Source organism: Miscanthus floridulus, chromosome 10 (assembly GCF_019320115.1).
Source record: "Miscanthus floridulus cultivar M001 chromosome 10, ASM1932011v1, whole genome shotgun sequence".
NCBI classification, from domain to species: Eukaryota; Viridiplantae; Streptophyta; class Magnoliopsida; order Poales; family Poaceae; genus Miscanthus; species Miscanthus floridulus.
In genome coordinates, this window is record NC_089589.1 from 131750167 (window position 1) to 131765343 (window position 15177).

At 47.8% G+C, this 15177-nt stretch overlaps 1 protein-coding gene across 1 annotated transcript; it reads left to right on the forward strand.

Moving 5' to 3' along the window:
- The first annotated feature begins 1113 nt into the window (after positions 1 to 1113).
- LOC136485729 (metallothionein-like protein 1) lies at positions 1114 to 2059 on the forward strand. The gene is made up of 2 exons (XM_066482573.1): positions 1114 to 1272; positions 1534 to 2059. The coding sequence occupies exons 1-2, from the start codon at positions 1220 to 1222 to the stop codon at positions 1706 to 1708; spliced, it is 228 nt and encodes a 75-aa protein (XP_066338670.1). The 5' UTR covers positions 1114 to 1219; the 3' UTR covers positions 1709 to 2059.
- The last annotated feature ends 13118 nt before the right edge of the window (positions 2060 to 15177 follow it).

Consider the following 15177-nt stretch of genomic DNA (forward strand, 5'->3'; position numbering starts at 1 on the left):
GAGATATTTGTATCCATTAGTGCATACTATTTGCACAGTAACTTGTTTTATATTAGCAAGTGGAATAGTTGTGTATCTGAAACCAACAATTGGCTGGGGCCGGACCCACAGACGAAATTTCTAGAAGGAAGAAAGAATCAGGCCAATTTCTTGCCGGCAAGAAAAAATAAAGGTACGTAAAATAGTGGGCCTCTTATTATCAGGTCTTGCGTAATCGATGCTCCTGAAAGATAATTAAACGTGTTTAGATGGTGTACGTGTGTTAATGGCGTCCATCTATCAGATCAGAACAAGTCAAGCACGGCATACATAGCTTTTTAGTGTGGTTTTGCTGAGAAGAAAGCAACGGCGCGCATATTTTCAATGCGTGTAGCTTTCACTGAACGATAGAGACGTGGCAAATGAAATGCATCATATCGTCCACGCAATTCAGGAAATTCGTCAACCAAGCTAGCTAGCTAGTGAACTTGGAGATCGATGCGAGGAAGTTTTCACACTCTAGGTATATATGCTTCAATAATTGACACTGGTACAGAAACGGTGCATCATAAACGAGACCGAAGTTTAATTAATCTGCACTGATTATTATTAGTTGTGTTCCTTTCAGCTCAACTCTTAATAACGTGTCATCAACCACTGCAGGTCCACAATCAATTTTGGTCTGGTAGCATCTACTGCCCTGTTTTTGAAATACAAGATTTTTTGAGTTTTTGTATGTAAGGCAAACTATTTTAAGTTTGACCAATTCTATAGAAAAGAAGAAAAATATTACATCATTTGGTACATCCTTGCTGCGCGCTAGAAGACGTTAATACTCTTCTTTGTAAGCTTGATCAAACTTAAGATGATTTGACTTAGCAGTCGGCAAGGACAGAGCGAGTATGACAACAAATAATAAAAAATAAAAAAAATCAAATTGAATTACCAAGAGTCGAAATAAAAAATATATTATACTCCAAGCTAGAATAATTCTGGAGACAAGTGGGCATTGGATCGGAGGCCAGGAGGACTTGTTCTGGAGGGAGCCTATGGCGTGCTGACAAGGCACGTTGCGTGCCTATGTTGGCTTAATGGCCGAATCCTCCATCCACTGCTATAAAAACCGGTGCTGGGGTTCATTTGTGCTCAAGCTCAACCAAGCAAAGACGACTTTGTAAGACGCCCTTTGGTAGCTAGATATTTGTTCTTGAGCTTCTTTTTGCACCACAAAACAAGCAGGATGTCTTGCAGCTGCGGATCAAGCTGCAACTGCGGCTCAAGCTGCAAGTGCGGGTAAGCTAGCTAGTCATCACTCTGTATCTAGCTAATTTCTTCAACCTTGTTTACTTAGTTTCTTTTCCTTTCATTGCGAATCAAAAACTACAGTTTGGAGTTCGTTTGCTGTTCGTTTCTAGTGGCTACTATCTCTTCACAATAATTTGGAAAACATATGGAGTAGTAGCTCTCCATCTGAAGAATAATTAAATTTTCTAGTACTAGTATTGTTTGTTTGTTAATTTTGGGTCCGTCCGTCCGCCCGTTGACTACCTGCAGCAAGAAGTACCCCGACCTGGAGGAGAAGAGCACCGCGGCGCAGGCCACCGTCGTCCTGGGCGTCGCCCCGGAGAAGAAGGTGGCGGCCGAGTTCGAGGTCGCGGCGGAGTCCGGCGAGACCTCCCACAGCTGCAGCTGCGGTGACAACTGCAAGTGCAACCCCTGCAACTGCTGATCGACCGACCATGGGGAACGAAGACCGATGATATGCATGCTTCTGCTTATTGATGATATTATCTTGTGTCGTGTGTGACGTATATGTAACTGGTGGTTGAACAATAAGGACGAGCTAGCCATCGTGTTTTTATTATATTTATTTATGTACATCGATCTGCTGGCTCGCCAGCATGCGTATGCGGTCTCTGCCCTTGTACCTGTGTGTGCGTGAGCTTTAATTTGCTACTACATACCTCTCTGCTTGGCGTTAGTCTCTTGTGCTCATGTATGTGGTGTGTGTACATGTTGGTCCGATTGTCTCTGTAATGATCGGTCCATGATGATTAATATATATATGTTTTTTACGTAATTGATTGATGGAAACGACTTCACCGTCAGCTAACAAGTAGGATCAAAATATGCCACCGTGTCGTCGTTGTTCTATACAATTCTTCACTACTACATAAAGTTTCTGTAGAGGCAGCTGGAAGCCTCTTTAGAGGTGGCTAACCTAGTCGCCTCTATTTGTTTTTTTCTACAGGTCAGCCACCTCTATTTGCCTTTCTCTATACAAGATCCACCTATACAAATGTAGCCACCGCCTCTATAAATGTAGCCGACTTTTTAGAGGCGGCTCGAAATATAACCGTCTCTACAAATCGTTTTCTATAAATCATAGATCGGCCCAAAAAAAACATCAAAGTGTTTTTTTTTAACTCGGGGAGGCTAGGTCACTTGATTTTTCTTGTGAAATACATGCTTGTGCAACAATGGTGGTTCAAACCCGTGACCCTAAGCTGGGCCATACATGTACAGCTGCCTTCTGCAGAAACGGACGGGGACTAGTAAGGCCCAAGGGCGATTGGGCCTTCTTTCGTGGCTAGGTATGGTCTACAAACGTTAGGGTGCATTCAGTGTTACTTGAGCTGAACCCGGGCTGATTGGAGGTGAAATAAGCAGCACGCCCATGACGTTGACGTGTCCACGACGCTAGGCACGAAATAAGAGATTTATTTGGATTCTACTGCCTCCGTTCAAAAAGTTGGACACTTTAGCGTTTTTTTTCTTAAAAAAAATATTTTAAATTTAAACAGGTTTATATAGAAGATTATGCACAATACACCCTTCGTTCCTTTTGCTTTCTCCTTCTATGGCTACCTAGAAAACCGAATGGCCAAACATGCAACCAGATGGGGGAGGGAGGGGTCTGATGACAAGAGCGCAGACACAGTGCGTGAGCTTAGCCATGGAGGAGTGCCGTGAGGTGGAGCAGACAACAGGTCGTGTGTTGCTCATCGGACGATGGCGCCTGCCTGAAAAGAGTAGAGAGAGGGATGCAACATATGGGTTCAAGGATGGGCATTTAGGCTAGTGTGGCGGGATACGATGTTCAAATGACCCTACAAAATCATCCGGGGGACATTTGAACATTATTAGATGCTTCAAGGGCTATATAGTAGGTATTATAGTTGAGGTAGCCAACCCTTGATATCTTGGGGAGGGTTATGTAATTTTTTTTTCTCTTAGGAGGTTATGTAAACTTTTTTCTGTTGTTTGTTGACTCTCACCATCATGGCACCATGTCAACGGCCACACAATATGCCACGTCTGCGAAACCACCTTTAATTAAAAAACTGACTCAAGTGGTTATATAGACGGTTTTCAATAGTCTATGGAGTAAAATAGCTAGTTTTCATAGGTGAAGAGGTGAATAGACAACCACCAATAATTTGTGGGCTTAAGTAGATTTTCCCCCTAAAAGTTTAGAGTTTTATATTTGACACTAGCGAATTTCATAACTTATCTGCCGAATCCTGCACCGTACACCGGGAACCCTAGCGGCGGTTTTCTCTGACCGGCTCCATCCGCATCCGTCCGAGGTCAAGCTCACCGAGGTTCGTCCCCTTTTTTCTGCTTGTGTGATGCCTGTGATGAACCGTAGCCTGTCATGCCAATTTTCATTAATTGCTCCCTGTGATGCGAATTTGATTGCTGCCTGTGATGCCAAATTTGTTAATTGGAAATGGAATTAAGCATATGCCACTGCCTATAATGCCTAATCTACTTCGTAACTGAGCACTTGCCACTTACATTACCTATTTTTGATTTGTGCAACTTATTTTGTTGTGTGCTTCATACTGTTTGGCTACTGAGTTTGGCTACTTTTAACTGAGCACTTGCCACTTACATTACCTATTTTGTAACTGAATTTCTTAACTGAGCACCTGACAGTTTGGCTACTGAGCACCTGACAGTTTGGCTACTGACAGTTTGGCTACCTGACAGTTTGAGCACCTATTTTGTAACTAAGAGGGTGTTTAGTTGGGTGAATTTTGGATTTTGGGCTACTGTAGCACTTTCGTTTTTATTTGGCAATTAGTGTTCAATCATGGTCTAATTAGGCTCAAAACGTTCGTCTCGCGATTTCCAACCAAACTGTGCAATTAGTTTTTTTTCGCGTACATTTAATGCTCCATGCACGTATCGCAAGATTCGATGGGATGGATACTGTAGCACTTTTTTGGAATTTGGCCTGGCAACTAAACACGGGCTAAATTTCTTAACAGAGCACCTGACAGTTTGGCTACCTGACAGTTTGAGCACTTATTTTGTAGGGCCTTGTTTAGTTGGGTGAAGTTTGAGATTTTGGCTACTGTAGCACTTCCGTTTTTATTTGGCAATTAGTATTCAATCATGGACTAATTAGGCTCAAAACGTTCGTCTCGCGATTTTCAACCAAACTGTGCAATTAGTTTTTTTTTCGTCTACATTTAATGCTCCATGCACGTATCGCAAGATTCGATGTGATGGCTACTGTAACACTTTTTGGGAAAAGTTTTTGGAACTAAATAAGACCTAACTGAATTTCATAACTGAACACTTGCCACTTACATTACCTATTTTGTTGTGTCCTCCTATAGTACTGTCCTACTACCACTACTCCTCCTACTACTAATCCTACTCCTATACTACTGCTCTGTTTTACTCCTACTACTACTACTATACTCCTGCTACGCTACTCCTACTACTACTTGCTACTCTTCACTGAATTCGGCTACTACTTCTACTTCCTAAGTTCTGAGCATATATCTATTACTACCTCTACTCTACTCTACTCTACTACTACCTCTACTACTATACTGCTTGTGATTTTTGCTTTACTACTACTACCTCTACTACTACTACTACTATACTGTCCTCCTCTTCTCTTACTACTCTACTCCTACTCCTCTACTCTTCCTGGTCTACTATATACTGTGTACTCTCTACTACTAACTACTACTACTATTACTCTTCTCTCTACTCTCTACTACTAAGTGTTGTTGCTGCTGCTTCTCTCTTATCTCTACTAAGTGAATTGAACACATGCCTTCTTATTTTTTTTTGTTACTCTGCTACTACTAGTGTGTTGGCACAAAAACGTGACCAAGTGCCCAACACACAGCAAGCCGGGCGATCTGAGTGGAACGGAGCCAGAGATCTGCTTGGCTTCAACACTGGTCCAATCGGTTCCGAAAGTCCAAGATGTGCCAGTCAATTTGACCTGTGTCGACGAAATATGGTCGGCAGTCTACCTAGGGGTATACCCAAGGTAGTAGATTGTCGGCAGACAGATGCGCAAGCCACAAAACAAGATGGTGACGCAAGACAGACACGAGATTTTATCCAGGTTCGGCCGCCAAGAAGGCGTAATACCTACGTCCTGTGTCTGATTTGTATTGTTGTATGTCAATGAGAGATGTTTTTTAGAGGGGTCCCCTGCCCGCCTTATATAGTCCGGGGGGCAGGGTTACAGATCTGGAAACTAATCCTAGCCAGTTACAATTGCCATATGTGGCCGGATAAGGATTCCTATTCTAACCGACCAGGATCTTGATTGATCGCCAAATCTGTCTTGACTCCTTACGCGGGACTCCGAACAAGTTGGCCAGGCCGCGCGTCGTCTTTTGGTGGACCGAACCCACTGATCCGGGCCAGCCCAAGCCTAGCCATAAGGGTATATGGGTTAATACCCCTGCAGCTAGTCCCCGAGCATCATGTATTATGCTGCGACACGCCATTTTAACCTTCTCCGACAAGTAAGGCTTGAGTCCTTGACATCTCTGACCACCGTCATCGCCGGAGAAGTAGGTTGTCCGAAGAATGTATGGTGCTCTTAAGAAAAAAGATTTCCGTCCCGAGAAGTGTGCCCACTTGTATTTCTGAAAAGAAATGTAAGTGGTCTTGAAGCATAGCGTCCTTGAACGTCAGAGTCGTAGGGGTCGAAAAACAAACACATTCACCGCAAGGTGAAGTGTGCCCACTTAGTCTCTGAGCCTGGTAGTAGGTGACGTAGGCACGTGGTGCCAGGGTCTAAAAAGAATTCCTAGTTAAGTTGAGAACCCAATTGCCGTACAGGTAAAACGAGATGCACCGGCAGGTGCATCGTACCGACGTAGTCCCCGAGCTTGCTGGAAGGCAAAGTATGAGCCTTGTAGCAAGGTCTAAATAAATGTCTCTCAACTGTATGTGAGTACAAATCACATGTAGCCGAGGAGAACCATTCTCCGAGCAGTGGTCGGGACAGTCTCCGAGCACATTAATAATCCTTACAATCATTCAAAGCACAGGGGTCGATTAAATAAACACATTCACCGCAAGGTGAAGTGTGCCCACTTAGTCCCCGAGCCTGATAGTAGATGATGCAGGCACGTGGTGCCAGGGTCTAAAAAAAGAATTTCCACTGAAGTTAAGAATCCAATCGTCGTACAGGCGATACGAGATGCACCGGTAGGTGCATCGTACCGATGTAGTCCCCGAGCTTGCTGGAAGGCGAAGTATGAGCCTTGTAGCAAGGTCTAAATAAATGTCTCTCAACTGTATGTGAGTACAAATCACATGTAGCCGAGGAGAGCGATCTCTGAGAAGTGGTCGGGAGAGTCCCCGAGCATAGCAGTGGTCATAGCAGTCCCCGAGTACGGTAATGGTCAGAGCAGTCCCCGAGCACGGCAGTGGTCGGAGCAGTCCCCGAGCACGACAGTGGTCTGGGCAATCCCCGAGCACAGCAGTGGTCTGGGCAGTCCCCGAGCATTGTAGTGGTCAAGGCAGTCCATGATCACGACAGTTGTCTGGTCCATCCTTGAGCACAAGACATGCAGCAAAAAAACAAACGCCGCTTGTACTATTATTTGGTGTATTTATGTGTCTCCTTGCTCTGTCAAGTCCAATCTGACACGTCTGGTCAAAAAAGCAGACAGATATAGCACGTCACTCTGCCCTCTTACTCCTTCTGGCAAACAGTCGCTTGGCACCTGTATGGAGGTGCGTCAGTGTGGGCCCTCTCACATTATCAATGAAGAGGCGCTTACACTGGAAATGAAGGGGTGCGTTTATTGGTGTAGATCTCGAGGTTGTGAAAACAACCGTCTGCGGCGCGTGCGCACGTCTCCCAAGAATCTTGGGTAGACAAAACGATGGAGCTCTTGGTTATTTATAATATAGAACTGATAAGTTACTTTTTACCGATCCCCATTGTCATTCGCCGCCGCAACCTTCTTCTTCCTCTTACCGAACCCTATTCCTCCAAAAATCATCACCAATCCCCCCTCCACCACATCCACTCCCTTAGCAAGGGCAGATTAATGGCGAAGAGAGACACCCAGAAGAAAGGCGGAATCATGGCGAAGGAGTGGTGGAAGTCAAGAAGCAATGAGCAGACCATCGAAGACCTCGTCGCCATGGGAGTGCTCCACAACAAGGCACTCGCGGGATGGCGTGCGCCGGAAGGAGAAAGCTTCCCCGATCCACAACCAGGTGAGATTGTGGTTTTCGAGGATTTCTTCAAGCGGGGTTTTGGGGGTTCCAGTGCACCCTTTCCTTCAGGGTCTCTGCTTGTATTACGAGATTGGGATTTGTAATCTGCATCCCAACTCAATTCTTCTTGTCTCCACCTTCATCCATCTTTGCGAGGCCTATGGTGGCTTCCAGCCCCATTTCGACCTCTTTCGCCATCTGTTTTATCTGCGGAAGAAAGGGAGCGGTGGCTCGAAGATAGCCGGAGGGGTCTACCTCAATCTGCGTGACGGTATGAAGGCCCAGTACTTGCACTGCCCCTGGAACACCTCGCTGGACGAATGGTACAAGAAGTGGTTCTACATCCATGAAGAGCCGAACACAATCACCCTGTGCGATGTGGGGTTGATTCCGGAGAAGAAGAACAGTTGGTCAGAGAAGCCCGAGCACTTGGAGCAGATCGTAGAACTGCTCGGGATGATCCCCTGGGGAAAGCTAGATGGTCCAAGCGTGGTCGGGAATTTTATCAGCCGAAGGATCCAGCCCTGCCAGAAGAGGGTACACCCTGGCTTCGAGTACCAGGGGAGCGCAGATCCGATGAGGACCAGAAAAGAGGCGCTCGATAAGATCGAAATCAAGGCTAGGATTGTGGAGCTATTCAACCTAGCCGATCCCAATTATGTCAGGTTAAGCGACATTGAGCATGCCTTCAAGCTGGCCCGACCTCCCCCAAAGGTAAATGATGCTTCCTTGTACTTGTAGAGTTATGTCATAACAAAATTTGACTATGTTGTATCCTTTACGTTTCCCAGAGGAATGGTCATGACCGGGCAGCAGTGTTCGTGTCTCCACCCCCTAGTGTGGATTGGCCACAAGTTGCCGGCCCAACCGCCCAGACCAGTGCTAGGACCGAAGACGTCCACTGGGCGGCACTCGAGGTTGGGGAGGAGGCAACGGCCAGTGCTGCTGGCAAGCGGACGGTGGCCACCAAATGTCATCAAGCCATCTTCCCTCTTTCAGACGATGAAACAGAGGATGTGGACATCTTCCGACTCGTCCCCTGAAAGAGGAGGAGACAAATGGAGTCGACAGAGCAGGGTGGCTCCTCTATGCCAGCAGTGATCGCATCACCGACCATTGCAACACAGAGGACAAGCGGAGGGAGTGTCGAGCACCAAACTCCAGCGCCAGTAACGGTCGTGGAACAAGACCCGGTGGAGCTCGCCAAGCACATGGAGCAGGCGCGGTCAAAGAGACACTCCTTTGCCACATCATTCTGTGCTTCCAAGCTATAAGTATCTGTAACTTTGGTGTAAGCTTATAATTTGTATTGAATACTATTGTCTTCTGAACTTTTTTCTGGTATATTAGGTCGGCGTCCACCGAAAATCCCAACCAGCTAGCCGGGTGTGGCACGGCTTCGCTAGTACTGGCGGAAAGAACTGCTCAGCAGCCGGTTGTGGAGGAACCTGTAGAAGAAATTCCGCCGAAACCTCAGCAGACGAGCGGCCAGACGTCAGTCCCCGAGAAGCTGGTCGAGAAGACAGCCGAGCATAGTACAAGTGCTCCGAGCACTAACCCTGCTAAAGCAGATACCTTGGCACCAAGGGAACCCGACCAAGCCGAGGAGCAGCAACCGGAGTTGGCACAGAGCACTCTAGTCGATGCTGTGGCTCGTGGGAAAGCCATAGTGGTCGCGGAGAATGCAGACTCCAGACCAGTGCCACCCCCTGAACAAGAGGCCGAAGAGGACGAAGTAGAAGAAATCCTTGGCCGTCCCCAAGATAAATGACAACATGTGTATGTGTCACGCTGGCGGAACGACGAGTGGGTTATGCACGAAGAAATCCCAGAGGTCGAAGAGACCCTAAAAGTTGAACGAGCGGCAAAACATTTGGTGACAGAAGTCTAGGTATGTTTGGCTTGACCACTTGACCCTGTTATGTAGTCAAACTATCTGACTTAGCTTGTTTATATGTAGGACTTGATGAAGACCGCAAAGTACCGAAAGAGGTGCTTCGACCAGATTGAGGGAATCACGGCGAACAATAGAGAACTGGTGGCCGAGGTGGAACGCTTGCGCCGCCAACTTGAAGCCGCCGACCAGGAGAGGACAGAGCGAAAGGCGTAGAACCAGAACCTGGTCGGCCAGCTCAATAACAAAGAACGGGAAAAAACAAGTAAGTTGTTATTTTATCACAGCAAGTGTATGACACGTGTTGTTGCGTTGTTGGTAGTGACAGCTGTAATGCAGGCTTAGAAGCTGAAGTAACCCGCCTCCAAGAGGAAAATAGCCGCGCGACCACAGAGTGTGGTCGCCTGAAGGAGGACAACGAGAAACTAGCACGCAACCAGGCTCGACTCTAGGACCACACCACCAAAATGAAGGAGGAACTAAAAAGTAAGTGTTCCAGGTCACCTTTCTCATTCTGTCGGCCGCCTTATCTTGTCATACCATTACATTTGATGTCTTGTATGGTGTGCAGTTTTAAAAGTCAATGCCAAGAGGCATCTAGAAGCCATGATGAAAGAGCATGACGGCTGGAAAACACGATGCCTCGAGGCCACCGAGGATCGGGACACATGGAAGAACCAGTGCCAAGAAGTGGCAACTGGCATTTTGCCCGTCCTCGACCTTGTCGACCCGGCGCTCACAGAGGGAGAGCCAAGGACGCCCCGGCTGAGACTGGTCAAGAGATGCAGACAAGCATGGGGATGGTTCCAAGAGTTCATGAAGGAGGCGGGTGAGTACACGGGTGCCCATGTGCTAAGCATGGTGTGTGCCCACTACCCCCTGATCGATCTCAAGCGCCTAGAGGCTGGATACACGAAGGAGGTAGACCCAGACAAGGCGGAGGAGCTTTGGATGGCCCAGCTGGACCTGTCGTCAAAGATAATTGGTGACATTAACCTATGTGGAGGTGGGACGGCACCTATACAGGGTACGCCATAGACAAGTCAGTTGGGAACGCCATCAGTTGCCAGCCAACTGACGAAGCCCGCGGTCTCGACCAGCCAGGCATCGGCGGGGCCATCCCCTTCAGCTCGACCAGCACAAGAGTCCTCGAGACTCGAGTAGGATATCAGGAGCAGCGAGCAGTTTGTGCCGCGCGCTCCGACCAGCCAATGTAATAGGCTTAGAGCTGTAGAAGGAGGACATAGTTGTGTTATTGTAAACTCGGACCTCTTCAGGCGAGCTTGTAATAACGTAATTGTATATCATAAGCTTGTTTGCTTTGTATAAAACGTATTTAAGCTTGAGACTCATGTTGGTGTAACTAAGTAAGAACATGTTAATGTTCTATTTAGTTGTACCGTTTTGCTCGACACATCATCCCGAATAGTTTGTGTGGCCTTAGTTTGCCATGTGGTCGGAGTGTGAGGCGCGTGACCTTTGCACACGTAGACGCAGACAAGTCAAACCATGGGAGACCTACCGATCACCCGTAACATAGAGAGTGGATCCCATGCACATGTTGGGTGGAACCGGAGATAGGGCCTGCTCCGAAAACCATAGAAGGAGTGGTGGTCGGCTTTTACTGGCTAAGTTAGAATAATCATGAAATTCGAAGTGACACATTATAGTGGTCGGAGAAATCATAATAGCTTTATTGAAGTAAATTGAAAGTACAAGAGGAGTACATATCTCAGTAGTTAAGCATAGAAACGTCTAAGCTTGTTGATGTGCCACGAGTTTGGTACGTCCGTACTGTCCAGGTGAGCTAACCTATAAGACGTTGGTCGTGTGACTTCCTTGATCATGAATGGCCCCTCCCATGGGGTTGCGAGTTTATGGACACCAGCCTGGTTCATCTTCCACTTCAGGACCAGGTCCCTAACCATAAAGAACTGCTCTTTAACGTTCTTGTTGTAGTACCTGCGCAAAATAGTAAGGTATTTGGCCGTACGTACACAAGAATCGAGCCGCTTCTCTTCTGCGCTATTCACCTCTAGCTCCCATACTTCGTTGACCTTGCCTTTGTCGAAGTTCTCTACCCACGCTGATCTGAAAGCTATATCTAGTGGGAGGACTGCCTCAGCGCCGTAAACCATAAAGTATGGTGAGACGCCGGTGTTACGACTGGGCTGAGTTCTGAGGCCCCAGACCACGGCTGGTAACTCTTTGAGCCATCTTCCAGGAGCTTTGTCGTTTTCTCTGTACATCCTCTTCTTCAATGCGTCTAAGATCATGCCATTTGCCCACTCGACTTGTCCATTAGCTCTAGGGTGCGCCACCGAGACGTATTTTACTACTATGCTCCTTTCATTGCAGAAGTCCCAAAAAGCGTTCCCGGTGAACTGAGTACCCAGATCAGTGATGATGCTGTTGGGTATGCCAAAATGGTGGATGACCTGGTCGAGGAATGTGACAGCCTTTTCTGAAGATGCCTGTACCAAAGGCATGTATTCTATCCACTTAGAAAATTTGTCGATCAGCACGAAGACGCATGTAAATTTCCTAGGAGCCGGTTTGAAGGGCCCGATCATATCCAGTCCCCAGCATGCAAAGGGCCAAGAGGCTGGTATTGTCTGGATCTCATGTGCTGGTATGTGGATTCTCTTGGCAAAGAACTGACAACCCTCACAGTGGCGGACTAGCTTTTCTGCGTCAGCTACTGCTGACGGCCAATAGAACCCTGCTCGGAAAGCCTTACCAACCAGCGTTCTTGAGGCCGCGTGGTTGCCGTAGGAGCCAGAGTGGATTTGGTCCAGGAGATGTTCACCTTCCTCCTGGGTTATACACTTCATCAAGATTTCCTCTTTTGCGTTTTTGCGCCATAACTTGCCATCGACGAGCAGATACTGCTTACTGTGACGCATCAGGCGCTCGTTTTCTGTCCGATCAGTATAACCGCTGCCATCTGTTAAGTACTTGATGAAAGGTGTTCTCTAGTCTGGCTCACGAGTGGTCGGTGGCGGCTCGGTGGTGCTCGGCGCCGGAACCGTAGCCACCAATTGCTGGTCTAGAGCTTTGTCGACCGTGGAATCTTCCTCTTCGATGGAAGGCGTGAGTAGGTCTTGGACGAATACGCCATGTGGGATTTTGGCTCGGGATGATCCTAACTTTGACAGCGCATCCGCTGCTTGGTTCTTGTCCCGGACCACGTGTATGTACTCGATGCCATAGAACCTGCCTTCTAGCTTTCTGATCAATTTGCAATATGCATCCATCTTTTCGCTGGTCGTGTCCCAGTCCTTGTTGAGTTGGTTGATGACTAGAGCCGAGTCTCTGTAGACATAGAGACGTTTAACACCAAGCTCAACCACAATGCATAAACCATGCAGGCATGCTTCGTACTCGGCGGCATTATTAGATGCTGGGAAATAAATCCTGAGGACGTACCGGAGCTGCTCCTTGGATGGTGACACGAAAAGAACTCCTGCTCCCACACCGTCAATGTTGAGAGAGCCGTCGAAGTACATCGTCCAATATTCGTCGGATCCCGGAGAGGCAGGCGTGCTTAAGTCTGTCCACTCGACGATGAAATCGACGAGTGCCTAAGACTTGATTGTAGTACGGCTTGCAAATTCCAAGGAGAAGGGGCATAGCTCCATTGCCCATTTGACGATGCGCCCGTTCGCATCCTTATTGCGAATGATGTCCCCCAAAGGGTACTTGGTCATGACCACCACATGATATCCATCGAAGTAATGTCTCAACTTTTGGGATGTTATCAGTATGGCATAGAGCAGTTTCTGAATCTGTGGGTACCTGGTCTTGAATTCATTGAGTACCTCACTGATGAAATAAATTGGTCGCTGTACCTTGTAGGCGTGGCCCGGCTCGTCGCGCTCGACCACCATGGTAGTGGAGACCACCCGATTGGTTGCCGCAATGTAAAGTAGGAGAGTTTCATCTCCTCTAGGAGCAGTGAGGACCGGAGGTGATGTAAGGTATTGTTTTAGCAGCGTGAAGGCGGCGTCTGCTTCCTCCGACCACTCAAACTTCTCGGATGCCTTGAGCAGTTTGAAAAATGGTAGTCCTTTTTCTCCTAATCTTGATATGAAACGGCTTAAAGCAGCCATGCATCCGGTAAGCTTCTAAACATCCTTCACCTTTTTTGGGGGCTTCATGTCTAAGACAGCTTTGACTTTCTCTGGGTTAGGGCGTATGCCGTCGTAACTGACGACGTTGCCAAGTAGTATACCAGAAGGAATGCCAAAGATGCACTTCTTTGGGTTTAATTTCCATTGGAATGTATTGAGGGCTGCAAAGGTGCATTCCAGGTTGTCAACAAGGGTATGTGCTTCCTTGGTTTTGACAACTACATCGTCAACATAAGCCTCGACGAGGCCGTCTTTTATCTCGTCGTTGAGGCAGGCCTGTATAGCGCGTTGGTAGGTAGCCCCGGCGTTCTTGAGCCCGAACGACATAGTCGTGTAGCAGTAGGCGCCGAAAGGCGTGATGAAAGATGTCTTGATCTGATCGTCCTTTTTGAGAGCGATCTGGTGATAACCAGAGTAGCAATCGAGAAAGGAAAGCAGCTCGCACCCAGCGGTTGAATCTATGACCTCGTCTATGTGAGGTAAGCCGAAGGGGTCCTTAGGGCAGTGTTTGTTGAGATCAGTGTAATCAACGCACATTCTCCATTCATTATTCTTTTTGCGTACAAGAACCGGGTTGGCTAACCACTCCGGATGATACACTTCTTTGATAAATCCGGCTACCAAAAGCCATGTAACTTCTACCCTAATCGCCTCCTTTTTGTCGTGAGCGAACCGTCGTAGCTTCTGCTTGATTGGTTTGGCCTTGCTGTTGACATTTAAGGAGTGCTCGATCAAGTTTCGAGGTACACCGGGCATGTCGGTAGGTTTCCATGCGAACACATCCACGTTGCTCCTCAAGAACCTGACAAGCGCGTCTTCCTATTTGGGATCCAGGTTGGCCCCGATAAGGGCCGTTTTGCTGGGATCGCTGTCGACTAGCTGGATCACCTTGTGCTCCTTGGACTTGATGTTCTTGCGTGGAGCCTCGAGTTCTAGGATCTCCAGGAGGTCGGCTGAGGTCTTCTTAGCCTCGAGCATGGTCTCGGTCATGCGGATAGAGAGGTCGTGGGCCTCTGCTATCTTGAAGCTATTGTCCTCACAGGTATAAGCTACGTATACGTTGCCCCTAAGGGTTAGGACTCCTTTCTCTGTAGGCATCTTGAGCACTAGATACCTGTAATGAGGTATGGCCATGAACTTGGTGAGCGACGGTCGACCAAGAATAGCATGGTAGGTGCCGTCAAAGTTAGCGACCACGAAGTTAACGTAATCAGTGCGGAAGTGGTCCGGGGTCCCAAATTGTACAGGTAACGTGATTTGCACGAGAGGTGTAGAACTCTGTCTGGGGAGAACACCCCAGAACTGTGCCTCGTACGGCTTGAGGTCCGCCTGGGCTATTTTCTGGGCGGGCATACTGTTCTTGAACAGTATATCGATGGAGCTGCCACTGTCGATCAGTACTCTGTCGAACTAAACCTTGTTGATGCAAGGATCGAGGACCAGGGGAAAACGCCCTGGCTCAGGTATTGCGGCCCATTGGTCCTTTCTGCTAAAGGAGATTTCACGGCGAGACCACAGAGGGAGCCGTGGATCAGTGAGAAGGTTGTCGGTGTTTGCCACATTCAAGCAAGCGCGGGCGAGCAGCTTGCGTTCCCATTTGGTCTCGATGGACACTTTGTCGCCGATGATGGAGTGCACACGATCTGTTGGCTTGACATATTTATGACG

What these genes read in the sequence shown, in the direction of transcription:
- LOC136485729 (XM_066482573.1), top strand. Translation starts at nt 1,220, where the DNA reads ATGTCTTGCAGCTGCGGATCAAGCTGCAACTGCGGCTCAAGCTGCAAG. An exon ending in GGCTCAAGCTGCAAGTGCGG is followed by an intron (nt 1,273 to 1,533) that starts GTAAGCTAGCTA and finishes GACTACCTGCAG; the next exon opens with CAAGAAGTACCCCGACCTGG.